General features: G+C 36.7%; 1 protein-coding gene across 1 annotated transcript in view; it reads right to left on the reverse strand.

The window, feature by feature from the left end:
- Nucleotides 1–1,979: 1,979 nt before the first annotated feature.
- LOC103774489 (nesprin-1-like) overlaps nt 1,980–18,765 on the reverse strand; it is a gene marked incomplete at both ends in the record, with an annotated part of 62,160 nt that continues 45,374 nt past the window's right edge. The window contains 12 exons of the mRNA XM_008941899.1: nt 1,980–2,134; nt 3,229–3,375; nt 4,358–4,540; nt 5,785–5,989; nt 6,633–6,766; nt 8,211–8,381; nt 9,137–9,292; nt 12,240–12,395; nt 14,816–14,992; nt 15,679–15,828; nt 17,074–17,256; nt 17,647–17,779. Of these exons, the coding sequence (XP_008940147.1) occupies nt 1,980–2,134; nt 3,229–3,375; nt 4,358–4,540; nt 5,785–5,989; nt 6,633–6,766; nt 8,211–8,381; nt 9,137–9,292; nt 12,240–12,395; nt 14,816–14,992; nt 15,679–15,828; nt 17,074–17,256; nt 17,647–17,779 (1,950 nt within the window). The remainder of the gene's footprint in view (nt 2,135–3,228; nt 3,376–4,357; nt 4,541–5,784; nt 5,990–6,632; nt 6,767–8,210; nt 8,382–9,136; nt 9,293–12,239; nt 12,396–14,815; nt 14,993–15,678; nt 15,829–17,073; nt 17,257–17,646; nt 17,780–18,765) is intronic.

Raw genomic sequence — 18,765 nt, forward strand, 5'->3', positions numbered from 1 at the left:
TTCTATGATTCTATGAGTCTATGATTATCAAGCATGAAGAACTCTGCTTAGATCAGAGGTATTCAAGCCCAAACCAAATGCAGAGACATTTCTGTCACCATCCACTTGCTCTCCACATGTACGTTGTCTCTGTACCTAAGAGGAATACTCTCTTATGTGGGACTGCCTGCCACCCTAATTTCTTCTCATACATACACCACTATGAATCATAAAAATAGGAATTCAGAGTAGGGCAGGTACCGAAATGCAAAATACCAGCATGCTGGAAAAAAAAAAAAAATCAGTAATTGAGTTGGCAAAGAAATTCCCCTTCCTGTGCCAGCACTTTCTTAAATGCTTGTCTCGGTGCACTCTCACTGTGCAGGAATCTTCAAAAATACAAATCAAAACAATCTGGAAATTCATCTCTAGAAGTTTAGATTTAACCCTTTCATTTGTAAAGGGGACAAAGGCACTGTCCAGTTAATGCTGGCAGCACCAAGAAGAAATAAAATGGATGACACTTGTGAAGGCGAAGGCAGTTAAACACTAAAGCAAACGTATGCTAAAGCAAGCAAAAATGGTTGTGAATTACCTTCTACTAACAGACATTCATCCAAAGACTATGCTGTGATATGTAAGGGGAAAGATATGACTCTCCCTATGATCTGGCCAGGGTTATGTGTAGGTCATCTGAAGAAGTTGTGGGAACTGAAACAACTGTGGCCACATGGGAGCTTTGGTATGAAAATTGACTTATCTTACTTGATCTTTAGCAGGATTCTTGGTAGCAACAGTATGGGTGGAGAAAAAATGTGCATCACTTCACTGAAGACTCATAAAGGCATCCTCTAGTAAAAACTCTGAATCAGTTTCTCCTTGCAGCAAAACCTGCAGTTTTTTTCTAGTTCTTGATTTGTTACAGACAAATGACTCCAGGACATAACGAAGATCAAATCAGTTTGTTCTCCAAGGAAATGTGGCCAAGTGGAGGGAAGCCTCACGATGAGTTATATAATTCAGTGTTTGATAAAAAGTCTCCCTTTAACATGCTTTTCAGAATCTGTATATGTTGGCAATTTAGTAACAAATAAGGAAAATCAGAATAAACTGGAAGAACAAGCATTTTCTCCAGTTAAGACTGAAGACAAAGGGTCAAATTGCATGAGACTAGTTAGATTCTACAGGGAGACCAATAAAAACTTTGATATCCTTGGTAAAACCAATCAGAAGTAGATTAAATGTTGAGGACAAGCACTTACAGGCTTTACTGATGCATTGTACACAAATGAAGACAGATACTCAAGTCCTTCCCCAAACTGGGTGTTATTGACATAATTACATCCTTCTGTTTTTAAGTTGGTATCCTTAGTGCAGGCAAATGTAATTAAATTCACGGCATACCAGTATATTAATCCACAAAAGAATGTGCATTCTATTTTTGCATAAAAAGAATGTGTTGTAGTTATGTATAAATACAAATGATGACTTGCCTCATGTGCCCTCTGTTGTTCTAAAAGGCTCTGGTAGTTTCCGGAAATCTCTGCTGCCAGTTTCTGCTCAGTCTGAACTAATAAATCCATCCAAGTCTCACATTTCTCCAAGAAGGTCTGCTGCTGCAGCAAGAAAGACTGCAGCTTACTGAAAGAAAGATAGATTCAGGTAAGGTCTCCTCCTCTTGCACACAGTGTTAAGAGTCTTGCAGTAACTGTTACAGCAAATTTCCAAGTCAGATGGTAATACTTTCCCACTTAGCTGCCTCATTCAATTTATTTAGTCAACATGCTGGAAAAGTAGCAGTCCTCTTCATTTCAAATTCTCTTAATTTGTGGCAAAACTGACATGCCAGCTCACCAGTTTACTTTTACTTACTCTTTACTTACAAGCACACCAAAGAAAAGGAGTTTTGGTTAATAAACATTTTCCATGTTCTGCAAAAGGTATATTTTCTAGCTGTTGTAATCTAAGAAAAATACAGAACAATTTTCAGCTATCCTCACCTGAATCTTTCCATAGTCTGAGATGAGATCAGAGACCAATGTCGGTTCAGGTTCTGCATCCTTTTGATTTCTTTATCATTCAGAGGAAGCCTGTAACCCAGTTCATTAAGACGGTCCAAATCTGGGGCCATGCTGCTGAACTTCAACATCTGACTCTGCAACAAATAATAAAAGTTCTACTAAGTAGTTCTACTTACTAGGAAGTTCAGTATTTACATTTATAGGCTGAAACATTATGAACTAGCATTCAGATGAATTAGAACAGCCTTGGTTGCCACCAAGTGGCAAGCAATTCCTATGCCAGGGAAAAATTGCATTCCTAGTTCTCAGCCTCTAGTCCCAGAGCAGGAGAAGACTTATGTTCATGTTTAAATGTTCACAGAGAAGCAAACTCAAACTGCAGTGAATTGTTTTGCTGAACTGGGGATTTACCACTCAGACCTGCAAACGTAGACTAGTGTTTGAAGCCATATGTTTATATTGTCAAAAAGGTGAGCCTCTTTTCCTTGTTTCTTATCCTGAGTGCTAGTTTGGCAAGTTCCTATTGAACTTGTTCAACTTTTTTTTTGTTGTTGTTGTTGATTTTTGTTTGTTTGTTTTTGTTTGTTTGTTTGCTTTGCAGTGTAGAAATATCCAATTCATTATGTTAGCATGTTGAGAGTGGAATTATGTGTATAGTTAATCCTGATAGGAAAAAAATTTAAAGATTAAAAGGATAAAAACAGCCTAGATGTCAAAGTTCGTCACCTTCCTGGCAGGATATCTGAAAGAATAGAGGAGAAAAACAAAAACAAACCCACAAAAATAGTGAAAGAGTTCAAAGGAAGATCACATGATATGCTTCTTCACATTAAAACCCATGAATGCTTCTTTATTATACCAAGATACCCTAAATGAATAGACGACATTATCTCTAAACTAAATGGCACTGATACAGGAATTACATAAATTCAAAAAAAGGTGAGGGAAAACAAGATGAAAGAAATCTCCATAACCTAATAAAATTTACATTCACTATTTGATTTTACATAATTTTATTTTAAAGAGTTTTCCTGTCCTATTCTTCTTTACTCAAGGGCAAAGTAATATGGACAATCATTCTGTGACTGCCAACAAACATCTAAGTTCATCTTACACATTGCATGAGTGACAGTCCTTTAATAAGTATAAAATACGCATATGGCATTTGTGCATACCCTGTACTACAAATAACCAGGCTAACAGAAAAAATTCTGCATTTATTAGGCACCTTGAGTTCCTCCATTCTGCTCTGTATTGCTGAGAGATGGCATGAGTGACCAGGATCCTGTCCTTTCAATATTTCTTCTGCTTCTGTTAACCAGGCCTCAAGGACTTGCAGGTTCTTTGCAAAAGTTTGGTAATCCAGCACGCCAGCCTTGAATAGAAAGGACCCACAGTATAAGAACATTGGCCACCTAGCATCCATGTTTACATTAGATCCCTGGTTATTGTCATTATAGATTTACAAACAGCTGTGTAGGCTAGAAGCAATTGTAACTGCTGCTTTGCACACAGACTGTGGAATTATTGGTGGCTTTTTTTAGGTTAGAGCAAAGGATTTTTGATCATACATAAAGGCAACACTTCAACAAAGGGCATAAGTATCTCCTTGCCTTGAAATAGATAAATGTCTCTAATTTTATGTAACTAACTTCTAATTTATTGCCAATAGAGAAAACCACGTTATTATTGCAATTTAAAATTAAAAATTCCTCTTATGTTTTGCCTCCTCAAAGCACAGTGATGATACAAGCATATGCTAGATGATTCTGGGTAAATGCTCTTGTCACCCAAACAGAAGCCACTAACTTTGTTGCCTTCTCATCCATGTAGTTTCCTATGGAACACATTCTACCACTCTTTTTTTTTGCTCTTTAGTCCCTGGTGACACAAGCAATTAGCAACATCTACTGAACAGGTTTTGACACAAATGGAAGGTGTCATTCTGATCACTAACATTATTAGGAACTATAGAAATCAATTCTACACAATTATTCAGAATCTCTCATGTGTTTTGCTGCTAAAGAGCTAGCTGGGAAAAGAGGCTGCCTTTAGAGGAGCAGTAGCTGTGGATCCAGCTTTTAGCACTATTGTTGTCCACAGAAAGCATGGTACCCTTGACATTTCAGATAGACACTTTCCTCCATGAGGTTTGCTATCTTCTTCCCATAATTTGGATCTTCTTACAAGGTCTCTATGCTGGACTTGAGCATATTTTCTACTCTTAGTTTTGGCTTCCAGGGAAATCTAGGAAATGCTGATGAACAAGTAACACCATCCTCTTTTCCCAGGCAGTTTTACCTAATCTACCTGTTTTCAGGCATCACAGATTCAAGGACTGAAAACTCTCTGCATACCTGAAGTACCGCCTGTTGCTTGCGGAGAGCCTGTTCTAGAGCTGATAGGTTCTGTTTCAGAGAAAGATGATCAGACTGTATAGCTGCTGCTGCTGAAGCCTCCACCTGGCTTTTCAGCTCCTCTCCCAGTTCTTGAAGAACGACCAGTGACTCCTGTGCTGTCTTCAAACCTGCAAGCACATCCTGTGGCAACACATTGAATAAAGATATGCATAGTTAACCTGACACCCTGCTGATGTCATCCTCATCTGATTCAAAGGCAGAATGAAATGGCTGAATTACAGGAAAAAATTAGATTTATTACTGCATTTCAATGCCACTCACACTGTGTGAAAAGGAAATGATGGGCAGAATAAAAAAAATATGTCAAAGTACCCATGCACAGATGAACAGAAAGAAGTAACTGCTCAGCTACCTTTGAGCAAGCCTTAGGTGCTGATGAGGCAATACTTGTTAAATCTTTTGAATCTACTACATGCTGGTCCTAACAAGTGGCAGCCCTCACTGTGGGTCGATTCAGGTCTGACTGGACCTCCTTTTTTCCCCGCTATAAGTTATCAGGAAGGATAAAAAAATAACTTTGGTAAATGACCTAACATGATGGCTAAAGAATGGCACATCAGGAAATGAAAAAAATTATTCAAACTGAACAATTTGAATTGCCAGTCCAAATGACTATGGCAATTTTGAGCAAATGCTCAAAAAGCCCATTAATGTGTTTATTTTTCTCCTTGCAATTGTTTTGATTACACTAAGAAAATCAACATCTTAATATAAAAATAACATAAATAATATGTATAATAAATAACATTATATAATAATATGTATAAATATTATAAATAACGAACTTAACTAAAATTTAACCACAGAGAGAAGATAAACTATCCTGCTGCCTTGAGATACAGTCTTGAAAAAGGAAGAAAACCTCAAGATTTCAGAGTGAATGGTGCCCTTCCATAAGGAAAGGTTAAAGAAATCCCCAGAACATACACAATCTCTTTTCATTTAGAAAAAGGGAGCAGCTCTGATCAGTGGGAATATAGTCAAATGATCTTGTGTTTCTTCCTATTATATGGAACTCAATGGATTTGGAAATGGTATTTCCCAAGCAAGAAACCCTATGCTTAAGACTTAAGACTGAATCAAATTATATAATTTATCCACCTTCTCCAGAAAGACTTCAGATACAAGCTTCTGAACCAACAGCACAACAAGTAATGGAGACATCACATGAAAAGTATGAGAAACTCCTCAGTTTTAAGTAGGAGATGTAAAGCTGTCTTTCCTATGCTTGAGATGCATCAGTTAGAAGAAATGTGTTTGAATGTAAGTTTTCGATACACCAAGTACAGAAATAAGTAATGGAGAGCCTCTTGTGATTTTTATCCTACAGAGCTGTAAAAACTGCAAAGTTTATCTGAACGTACATTGCAGTCTTGAATCCAAGTAGTAACTTCATCATCAGCAATGTCTTTGCTGGTGGCAGCCTTCAGGAGTTCGTTGGTCTGGTCTTCCCGCTGACGGATTGTGGAAGAGCACTGCTGGTAACAGTCCTTGTACCTCTGCCACAGCTGAAGGAGGCCCTTACTGGCACGCAGCCGCTCTGCAATCTCCTGCAGAAGGTTGCTCCACCTGGTGAAGAGATTGGATGAATGATCAAAGCCTGGGAGTCCACAAGAACTCTCCCCAACCCTCTTCTCTGCTGCTTCCTATGGTCTTTCCGCTTTTAAGAAATTTTGTAACAATCAAGATGCAGGCCATTTGGGGCAGGGGGAAAGAAAGGAATCCAAGAAATATGTTGACAGGTTGTTCTGATGTGTTACAGCAGGACTGATCTGTGCTACAACTTCGATGTTGTATGCTAGTGCTGGAGTGCACTTTTTGAAGTTAACCTGCTGCTATTTCCTCTTAGCATACTTTGGTTCGCTGCACAGAGCATCCATGACCAACCATGAACTGCCAGTACCAGATTCCTGCAAAGGCCTAAAAGGTCCAAAATATGTCCAAACAAACCCCCATTTCTTCTGCTGCAAAACCTTGACAGTGATGTGCAAACGCTTTGCTGGAGAAAATGCTGTTTCATTTATTAGTAGCAGTAAATGAGACAGTTCTGCTCCAGCTCCTGTCAAAAGGAATAACCCCACCTGCCCCCACAAACCCCTAAAGCCCCTAAACCCATAAAATAATTAAATAAAACAGAAGCAGAAATGATAGAAAACTGTTAAATGCAAATTCAGCATTCAGTTCAGTATGGTTTAACACAGACATTTTCTACCTCATATTAATTTCTTTCAAATTGTTGGTAAGTGTTTCAGTCACTGGTGGATGACATTCTTTCAACAACTGATCGGTCACAGAACCAAATTTCTGTAAGCTACTTTCTTGTTTTTCCAATTCATCTTGTAGGCTCTAAAACAGATAGAATAATTGAAAAAAATGAGATACATGAGGCATTACGACTGCATTATTTAGAATTTTATAAACATTTCAAAATAGTATGTATCAATTACATCATAAAGATTATGAATGCAAAACTTCAAGTTTGTTTCATCTAAATAGAAGGTTGTTTAATATGAAGAATATTGTTAGATGTATTTGATTTAATATCAAGATGTAACAAAAAGCAAATTTTAACTTAATATGTTCACAAAATGTAAAAATCTTACAAAAGAAATGATTCTAAACAAGTACTCTTGCACAGAAGAAGTAAATGCATGGAACTGCTTCAGAAATATGAACTCAACAGATGGAAGAAAATAAATTAAATAACATTTTTGTGTTTAGAATGAGATGAAAAATTAACAGAAAAAAATCCACTTTATTCTGAAAATAAGGTCCTTGCTCTTTCACTTATGAGTCTGAAGTACTGCTGTCAGGCAACATGCTCCTTTATATTTTTATGCATATTATTATAGTTTCAACAGCCCAGTAAATCTTAACCTGATTAAACAGTATAGTCAAAATCTTAATAAGAAAAAAGGTCATTTTCTGTACCTATTGTTTTACTGACTCCTCCTCTCAGATACATAAAAAATGAAAACCTAGAAGAGCAGTTGTAAGTTGATGCTCTTTAAATCCTGGTTTGAAAAGTGTTGTTCATCCTTAGGGAATTCGGCTTTATATATGTCTGGACTTCAAATCACACAAAATATTTAAATAATGTAAACATAAATTTGCTGGCAAATACAGATAACACAATTTATTGTTGCTTTAAGCATCTGGAAATGTTTGCATAATTATTTTTGACTCTAAAGACAACAACTTTTTTTTTTAAAATAACAGGTTATTTTACTTAATATAATGAAAACTTTAATATTTTTAAATTATTTGAATTTCTCTCAATTAATATTAATTTAGAATTCTGTAACAGGAATCTCATTGTATTTTGTGCTTTTCTTACAGTGGAAAATCACTTGAAGGTGCATTTCAGCTTTTTAGAACATTGTTTTCTTTTATCTTCAATCTACAACAACAGGGTTGGGAGCGGTGTGAGTGTGTGTATTAAAATATGATCTCTGCAAGCACCAGTAGGTCCAAGGCCCGAAGAAGCAGACTTAGAAACTTTAGTTTTAATGGTCAATAGCACAATTTAAAAACTTTAAATGATTTGGCAATACAGCTCAAAATTTAAAGAAAACATCAAAAATAGAACAACTATCACCATTTTACTTTTATGCAAAATGGAATGGCTATTTGATAATGTGTTCTCCTCATGACATGTGACTGTAATGTGCCACTATGTTTGTACTTCAATTTCTTAACAAAATGTAGTTTTCTGCATTCATGTATCAGGGACAAAAATTAATCTTTGAATCTATCCTTAGTATGTCAAAAGGCACGGTATTCTTTTCACCTGAAGGTTATCAACTTGCACTTTCACAGCTTCCAGAGAACCAGTAAGAAGATAAAAACGGGACAAAGAATATCTGGCTTCTGTCAGGTAACTATTCAATTCTTCATAAGCCACTTTGTAAATGCTCCACTGATCAAGAACAGATTGCAACAATATCTTCAGCTGGCTAACCTAGGAGAGAGAAAATGAACAAACAAACAAAAAACCCCCCACACACAACTAAATGAAAAGCATTCAATATTTGGATTTTGTTTATATTATGTCCTTCATTTTGATCTCAGATACTAGTTGTTCCAAATGCCTAATGTTAAACCTGTTGGAGAACAAAGATTTTGCACATCCATCAGCTTCGCTTACACTGGGTACAGCATATAGTTCTGCTTGTTTTATAAAGCTAGGATGGCAGGGACTGAGAAGATATCAAGTGCATTCTATCTTGGTCCAAAGCAGGATCAAGAGAAATTCTTTAAGACTATGAAACACGTTTCCCTAAGGCAGGCAAGTCAGCCTATGAAAGTCAGCAGAGAGTCCAGCACTAACACACCACATTCCTCCTGAGATGGTGGACTGATGTTGCCCAAGCTTTGGATGATGGCAATAAATACTGATCTCTTCCGTATTCTGTGACACCTATGTGCTTGAAAAGGTAGATCCTTACAGATCATTTGGCACCTTTCCACTAAGTATCAGGAAGCATCTAAAAAGCTTCAATTAGAAGAATTAAAAGCATCCTTTAAATAGGAAATATTATATCAATTTTGTGTGGTGTGTACACACAAACTTGGGGGTGGATGGAAACAAGGACATAGTTCAGATCTCTTCTTATACAATGCAGAAGAAATCCACTCTCTGCAAACTGCTAATTCTCCCTTCTCCTTCATGCCCTATTCCTGGAGCTATAATTTTCCACCAGATGATTCTTTTACCATGTGATCCAAATTGGCCCAGGAATGGTTAATTTCTTGCAATGTACTCATAACAGCAGAAGAGACTTCTTCGCTCTTGTTCTTTATCAAAGAAAGACCACTTTGTTCTACATTTTCTACTTCTTTTTCCTTTGTTCTTATAGATTCTTCTAATTCCTGAAAGGAAAAGGAAAACACCTGAGTATTTTTTGTCTGATTAATTGGTTAGATAATGCCTTGAGATAGAATAGATGCACAAAAGCTCCTTAGTTTAAAAAATAGAAAAGTCATGCTTTCTTTCTTTGGCTTATTATTCTCAAGAGAATCATAACTCAACAGAAATTTTCTTTAACATTTTATGTTCCCTTTAAAGCATAGCTCTTTGTCTTTAATTTAAATAGAAGCTACATTAAATTTCTGTGTAATCTTTTGCTCTCACGTGCAAGTCCAAAACTCATTAAATTTAGGACAGCTGTTTGAATACATGGGAAAATTGTTGTGTGTCTTAGTCTGTCTTAGAACACTGAGAGGGCTTTTTAATTAGTCCAAATGACTTCCTGGGGAAAGATGTCAATTTGCCATGCCTCCCCCACATGAAGTTGAGGCTTTATTCCTTTGCCAGGTCCCAGCAAAGCCCCTTGCCTGAGGACAGTGAGCCTTCTTCTTTTCTAGATGACAAGTTCCTTGGCGTCCAGCCAATGACAACAAGCAACAGACTGCAGGCATTTTCCTTATTGCCTCCTCAAGGTTGCATGCTATTGGGAAGCATTTATGAACTTTATAGCATTTTACTCTGCTCAGTGTTCCCACACACTAACCCAAGAAAATGGGAAGAAAATGAAGAGTTGGCATGAAAACAAGTGAACAGCGCCAAGCACATAAGCACTGAGGCCATGACAACTTGTTACTGGTTTGTTTTGCTGCTTCAGGCAAGTGCTGACTGTGTTGTTAACTTAGGATGACTCTAGATTGGTCATGAAAATTCTGATTCAAAGTTTGCCAGTTTTATAATATTTTATCAACAAGTGAAGTACAGAAGCTCTCCTATGTAATATTTGCCAATCACAGAGCTTGTGATCTTCTTCATGCCTAAATAATATGAGAATTAAGTTAGAAAATGAAGGAGAGAGGACAAGGAGATTTGGTGAGCAACTGTGAGTTGCATGGCATGCTCTCATAAGCTCATTCCTAGCCAGGAATCTACCTGTATAATTTCATGGCATGGTGCAAAGAGATCCAAGAAGGTCCTGCCACGCTTTAATTCATATGGAAGCTGTCTAGCTTCAGGTAGTGCAAACACTGAATCTGAGCAGAACTTTCCAAAAAAGTGAATTTTAACACACAGAAAAAGGCATTTCAGTTTTTACAAGGTTGCTCCAAAACTCAGAATGTAAAACAGGCAAAAGTTTCAAAGACCAAGAATAGCACATATTTCTGTTTCTCTGTTTTCTATTCGTTATTTTAAATTCATAACTGAGTTAAAGACAGATGACTGCTTCTGATCTGTGATGGGAAAAAATGGCTGCCTTCACTTCTTAATATGACACTAGGTATAACTAACATCGGTTAATAAATAATCGGCAGCTTTTGTGCTAGTTGAACAAGATACATGGGAGTGTCTGCTACAGTTATTTCTCAAACAATTTGTTTCTCTGCTGATCAAAGTCTTGCCATTCAAAACTTACTCCCCAAGTGTATTTGCCAACTTCCCTGACCAAAAGGAACTATAAAGGTGATAAATCAGATTCAGCTTTGAACTCCAGCCAAGCACAGTCTACCAATTATGTCAGGTTATGTTAAATTACCCTTGCTTCAGTTGTATGGGTTTATTGTGCTGAGACCATAAAGATATCTGAGTTGAAACTAAGCACTGCAACCAGTTTGAAAACTTGGGTCATGAATTTTGGAAAGAAAAAAAAAAATTTACTTCCAACATATTTGATCCAACAAACTATTTGCTTTTACAGAAACAAAGATGAGCTTAAGACACTAGTGAATATACATTAAATTGTCTTACGCATTTCATTTGAACAGACTTCCACCTGTTCTGTTTGTGAAGACTTTAAATCTAGATCATATTCTTCCCATTCATTAAATCCATGCAGGAAAAAGAGTCACACCAAGACAAACTTGCTTTTTTACTCTCTTCTAAGAGGATGAAAACATGAAGATTTTGGGCATACAGTTTTCCTGACAGAGTTTAATTATACATTTGATCTGGTGTGAAATTTATTATTTGGTGTCTGGTAGAACAAAATAATTTAGAGCAAAAATTATCTGATGCCGGATATCATGTAGAGGCCTTGTTTATAAATTTAGAAAAATCTGTTTTGCCTATACACCTATAAGCTTGAACTCTAGCCTGACAGCTACAGAAACAAGTTTCTAACTATTTAAATATGTGCTATTCTGAACAAGATGTTCAGAGCTAACCGTGATACTCTATTCACTGCTGTGTGCTCCTTGTATGAATTACTCATGAAAAACTGAGGTGATTTTGAACTTATGTGCACTATGTATAACTGCTCTTTGCCTCATCCTATCTTTGCCCATCTTAATCATGATTCTCCTTCAGTCTTCTGAAAGGAAAAGAGAATCCAGGACTATTGCCTTGTCTGCATAGTTGAGTATCTGAAAAAAAAATGATTCCTGACATGTTTTGAATAAAAGCATAAAGCCTTCTTGTATTCTACATCAGCTGGAAAAAGAACATAAATAAAGGAAGGGAAGAGAAAAGGTAGTGATAAAGCAGAAAAAAACAAGTTTCCAAATAGTCAAGCACAGTGTTGATGACATCAGGTTCCATAAGACTGGCTAAACAGGAATGGGAACATATTCCTTTGACAGCCTTCTAGTTCAGTACACCTGGACAGCTTGGGAACGTCCATGCTTTAATACACACTGAAAAAAGAATAATGACTTTGGTTGATTTTAAACACCACTGGGATATTATCGTTACTTCCTCCTTTCTTATTTCTTGTACTTTAGGAATGAAATCTCTCTCTCACTGAATTGAAGAGAAGTTCTGTCACGACCTCATGGACATGAAGATTTCAAAGGGCTTTATCAAGTTTTGCTTCTAACTGTTGGAAAGAGAATATTGCTATTTACAAGGGGACATTACCTGACAGTCTTTCAAAGCATTCTGTACTGAAGCCTGGTCTCCAATCTTCTGTTGCTGTTTCAGCTTCTTCTCTTGTGTTTCAAACCAAGTTTTTAGGCACTGCACATTATTTTCATATTCTGTCCAGGATTCTTCTAGACTTTCCAACAGCTGGATCTGCAAAGAAAAATGAGTAGACACTTTCTTATACAATTACCTTTATTATTGGGCCAATTAATTAAATCAGTGAAGATCAATGCTGACCAGAGTTTTCTTGGAATTCAATGCTTTCAGAATTTATAAACAGTGTATGCATTCATATTTAAATACATTTCCTATTTGTAGAAGAGCTCATAATAATAAACCTGCTTTATTCAGACAAAAAAATAGAGATAGCATAGTAAAATATTATGACACAGTGAAAGAAGCTAACATTTTAGCAGAATGCTTTTATGAACTGGAATTCTTTTCAAAAATCAAAGACCTCAGGATTTCCCATCTAAACATACCTTTCATATTCCTTGCTTTTAACTGTGGTAAAGCAGATGAAGATTGATACTACCTCTTTTGTCAACTGACTGCTTTAAAATTGCTGAGATTTTTCTTATTTTTTTCTAGTTGTTATTCAATAACAAATGAGACAGCACTTCTATTATTAAAAAAAAAAAAACAACAACTTACGAAAACAAACAAACAAACAAAACAGTGCAGAATTTGAAAGTAGTAGCATTGCTATAAAAAGCATTTATGTTACTTTAGACAAACTCCACTCTAGGGAATAAGTCATCTTGATTAGCTGTAATCTTAATTATAGCTGGTTGAGTGTGTGATGGTCAACAGCAAACTTGGCCACAGTGATGATGAGACAGTTGTGAGTGAAATAAGGAAAGCAAATAGCAGACTACAGATTCTTGAATAGCAAAATTTGGTTTATTCAGGTAAGTATGATCCCATGAGAAGCTGTACTGAAGAGCAAAGGAGTCCAAGAAACTGACTGATCTTCAAGGACAATTTCCTCAACCCACATAAATAACAAATCCACAGAAAGTGGATTACAAAGAATGGGCCTAAAAGCACAGCTTTGCCGTGCAGGGCTGATGTTAGAAAAGTAAAATCTTGGTTGGAACTAATGAGGGACAGGTGGCCTTTTTGTTACTCTTCACAAGTACATCAGCAACTAAGGGGAAGCCACAGAACAGTCTGAGGTACACAGTGCCTTCTTTTCTCTGATTTTACAGACACAATCTCCTCTCATGCTTTCCCAGGTCTTCAGACTAATTTACTAATTTTGGCATACAGAGGTACTAGTCATGGTAGAGGAGGAAATAATTAGGGGCTACTTAAGTAAGCTGGACATATAAAAGTCCACAGAACCAGACAGGATGTATCCAAGAGTGTTGATGTCATTTCAAGACTTATGTCTATTACCTTTAAAAGTTCATGAGGGCTGGAGGAACTTGTTGGTGACAGGAAAAAGGTTATATTGTACATCCTGCCAGAAGCCATTTCCAAATGCATAAAGAACAAGGAGGAGGAACAAGCATAGCCTTACCAAGGGCAAACTGTGCCTGACCTAACTGATTGCCTCTGCTAGAATGATATGACTGACACCATAGACCAGTGAAGAGAAGAAGCTGCTGTTTATCTTGACTTTTGCAGCACTTTTGATATAGTACTCCATAGGGTAGCAAAACTGAGGAGACAGGGGCTAGATGGGAGGTCTACAAATGAATGAACCAACCACCAACATCAGGCTTAAAGGTTAGCAGCAAACATTTCAACATCTATCTGGCAGTCATTTACAAGATATATCTTCAGGGTCAGTCATGAGGTTGTTATTGTTTAATACTTTCATTGATAAACTGAACAACATAATGGACTGTGCTTTCAGCAGATTCATTGGGCTGTTGGGGCAATAGCTTGAAGGTTCATTGTTGTGTTGGGCAATAAATTGAACATAATAAATCAGAAGTGTGCATTTGTGCTGATGAAGGCCAGCTGCATCCTAGGTTAGGTTATTTAGAGTGCACCCAGCAGGTCAAGAGAAGTGGCCCTTTCCTTCTCCTTGTCATTTGTGACCCACTTTGGGTTCTCCAGTGCAAAGAAGAGAGTGCCAAAGCGGTGAATGGCCATTCAGGTCATTAGAGGGCTGGAGCACATGACACGCAAGGAGAAGGTGGCTTCATTCAGCCTCAGGAAATGAAAACAAAGGAAGAATCTCATTGTGCTGTCCATTCCTTCTGGGGAGGTATGCAGAAGATGGATGTAGACTATTCTTGGAGATTGCAGTAAAAGGATAAGAGATAACCATCACAAGTTGCAACAAGGGAAATTCTGATTTGGAACAAGTCAAAAACTTGTTCCCCACAACAGTGATAAGCGCAGGAACAAGCTGCTGAGAGAGAATGTGGAATCTGTCCTTGGAGGTTTTCAAAACTCAGCTAAGCATGTCCCTGTGCAGTCTGATCTAACTGTAAAGTTAGCTGTTTGAGCAGGAGGTTGGACTAGATGGCCTTTAGAAGCTTCCAACAGTGATAAATGAATAGTTCTACGTATTTTGAAAGTTTTTTATAAAGTAGCTAGTTTTTTTTCTTTACCTTTTCTGTTATCAGGCCTTGCAGGATCTGCCAGCGTCTGTTCATTGCTCCAAGCTGTTCTGCAAAATCAGTTTTGTCACTACGCTTACTTTCAACATCCTGGCTGCTAATCTGTAGCACTGATTGGTTCACAAAATCTACTGTCAGTTGTTTGCAATTTAAATCTATCTTGAAGCCCTAGAAGAAAAGAATGGAATTAAAAGAAATCAAAACCTAAGTACTGTTATACCTCACCTTCTTGCAAAGCAGAAGAAAAATGTTCACAAACACTTACTACAAATCTTTACCACAATTTAGCTGGAAGGGTTTTTAGCAATTAACCAGAAATTAAAAACATTGTTGCTTTTTCCTAAATATTAAGAAATAAAGCAGAAATACTCTGCCTTTGGAATAAAGAATCTGGCTTCTCTCCCCTGTCTCCCTGCAAAATAAAAAACCCTCTATAAACATATTGATATTGGTCTCAAAGACCAGATTTAAGAAAAACTGGATATTTTTTTTTCCACTTTATTTAATATGATAATAATTTAATATTATTAAAATTTTTAATACACAAACAGATGAGATGGAAAATATTCTTACATACAAAGAAGAATAACAGCCAAGAAGTACAGTGATTTTACCTGGAAATTAAAGTAAGCATATTAAAAATTATATTCCTGTCATAATTACACATAGGAGTAAAAGCAATTTAGGTTTCTTTTCCACATTATTAAATATTACTCCATCCTAACTTGTGTTCAGTTCTAATTACTTCACAATGTAAGAGGGTTTTTTTCCTTAAATCACCTATACTTGACACATCTATATATGTTTAATAAGTATATTTCAAAAGGGAACTCAATAACATTTTCATTCAGTACCTTGTACTTCTGGACATAATCCTGAATGGCTTTCTGTCCTACTACATTTTTTATAGTCTCTTCATCCTGCTGTATGACATTTTCCATCAGGGAAATCCAGCTCATAACTTCAGTGATAGCATGACGAGACGGAATTTTGTCCATCTGGAGCTGTAGAGATAACAGAATGTACGTTGTGAAAAAAATGGCTAGGAACTCCTTGCTTTGCATTACCATAGTACATTGCCTTTACCTGCTCTCATCATCAGGTTATTCTACATCTCTAACATATCACTCAAGTTTATAAAAAGAAGTTAAAAAAAAAAATAATAGGAGAGGAGATATATTGTATAACTGCATACATCCTAATAAGAAAAATAGGCTTATTTCCATTCTTCATTGTACAATGAAACCAGAGAAACTCGATTCAGATTCAATTTCTGACTTCCTAAAGGTTCTGCATTTTCATTCTATAATTCTGTATTTGGCTTATGCAGAAGATCAACTTTAAGCTATATTTTTCCTGTTCCTTGTAAATGTCTTATGAATAGACCCATGGGAAATAATTTTATATTGCTCTGTGTGGTGATTTCTAAATGAGCTGATTTTGAATAGCACCTGTTTCTTTTCTTAAAAGACTCACTTTCAACATTTGATAGTGTGGTACTGGCTTGCATTTAGCTACTCAGAAACATATTCTATGACATTTTTAGGTAGACATAGATATTTTGTATCACAAGACAGTTCAGAAAACTACTGAATGACATTGTTTTGTTTAATATAATAGACTCAGTTAACATTTGTTACCATTCCTCTCTCCCCTTAAATCATGATGATATTACTAACTCTGAGAAATTCCAAATTATAAACTGAAGCAACAGCTTATACTGATAACCTCCTAGCAACTAAATACTAAAACAACTTTTAGAGAAGCATAATTTCTTAACTACAGTAACATAGCCTGAAAAAAAACAAACTACACAACCAAAACCCTTCTGTTCCTACACACACTAGCAGAACCCTTGCACAATGTTTTTAAATTTATTTTGTCTTGCACAGACTTGAACTCAGTCAATTTGAACACAACCACCTTCCAAACCTGACAGGGCATGGGGATGTGAACTCCCAGTTTCCAAAAAGCATATGAACATACTGAAAAACACCTTCTCTGTTATTTTGTTAAAACTTGACAAATGTAGCTGTGAAAGTCTGAAATTAACAGCAGCTGGTGTTAGCATGGATAGATGGGATCTTAGTGTAAGTGTAAGCTTTCCCACATTAAAAGAGGAGTAATGTTGTTACTATCTTGCCTCACATGGATAACCTGAGGAAGGAAGCAAGTATCTCTCAAAGGCAGCACCAACCATACATTCTGAATTTTCTGGAATACCAGAGGCCATTATTGGCCTTGCCTACCTGGTGCAATTTCTCTTGTACTGCTGGGATTTGTGTGAGCAGCTCTGTCCACTGACTGTCAATGCGGGACAATCCTGCACGCAGTGTTGCTGTATCCACCTTCTTCAGCCTGAGGAGCTGGTTCCCAGTACTCAGGACAGAAGATTTCTGTAATGATTTAGCATCCACCTCTTTCGAAAACTCCTGTAAGCGGAATAATTTTTGTGGAAATAATCAACTACTTATTTATTGTACTCAAAGCTTTACCTCAGAAAGCTAAAAATATCCTCCCTTCCTATTAAAAATACATACTCCCTATTGTTATTTGCCAGGTATACTTCAGACCAAATGAGAACAAAAATTGTCTTCAGTCATTAAACAATTTTCTGTTTTCAGAATCATCAAGCTTTACAATCATTGTATATAGCAAAGGATGTGCATACATACCAGTTTTTTGAAGAACAGCTCTCCTACAGATGCAGGTATGTTTTTTGCATACTCACTACTTCAATGATGAGAGAAAGTATAATCATTGTTCAACTGTTTATTTGTAAATGCAAAGAAAAAGGTGTCCTAGGTCTGTGAATGCCTTACCAAAAAGGAGTTCAAATGATCTCGGACTGTTTCCAGTTCTTGAGGAACTGTCAAAGACTGCTGGCTCCAAAACTCAAGTTGCTCCTTTGCAGATTGTAACCAATGTGTCAATTCATTTGATTCACTCTGGTACCTGTAAAGATGTTTAAAGAAAACCAAAACTGTCATCGTCACTTCTTGCTTCCAGCTGAACAGTCTCTCTTTCATGTGTTAGAGGAAGATACTGTATGCCAGATTTAAAAACAAAAGTACTTTTTTTCCTTTGTCAAATTTCAGAAAAACATGATTTAATTTTAAGGATAGACATGGTATCAGGAAGCTCTTATTTTAGCCATTGCACCTACAGTTGCCAACAGTGACTTCATTTTGCCTCTTAGGAAAAACTTAGTTTAATGAAGGACTAGTAACTGGGTTACAAATCTGTTAGGGCAATCTGTAACAGCACCCCAGCCCACACATGTAAACAGATTTTTGCTGTCCACTAAAAGGCTGAGTCTTCCGAAAGCTTTACCACGATGTATCTCAGAGCAGATTATTTTTTTTCAAAATCTACCTCCATGTCATTTCATGTGCCAAGCAACTAATGAGATGTCAGAGTAAGAGTGTCTCCACATAACCTTTATACGTATATCTCTCTTGAAAGACTATGGAACCAACAAGCCAGGCGTATTAAGACTAATAAACAAAGCTTGCATATCACTTCAGGAATTAAGTTCAAAAGTAGCATAGAAACATTGGTAAAGGCACCTGAAAGCTCCCTTCCATATATGTAATGACACAGACCCACAAAAGCCCAGCAGTGGCAATACCGCTGCCAGAACATGCTGATGCCACTCATGCTACCTTGCAAAGCACACACCTTTTCTCATCAACCTGTATGCGTATAGGGCTTCTAAATTAGTCATCTAAATAAGATACCTTCTGCCCTCCTTCCACCAGCTGTTACCTGTTACACATCTTATTGCAAATAAGAGAATATGCCAGCACTTCGATGGAACAGAAGAAAGTTATTGTAGAACAGTCAAACTATCACATACATGTACGAGTACTTTCTTTTAAATGTTGAACCTAGTAGTTCTGGGTTCAGAATGTCTTTGACCAGAATGGTGCAGGTGAAGA

The sequence above is a fragment of the Merops nubicus genome, unplaced genomic scaffold (genome assembly GCF_000691845.1).
Source record: "Merops nubicus isolate BGI_N331 unplaced genomic scaffold, ASM69184v1 scaffold29396, whole genome shotgun sequence".
NCBI lineage: Eukaryota > Metazoa > Chordata > Aves > Coraciiformes > Meropidae > Merops > Merops nubicus.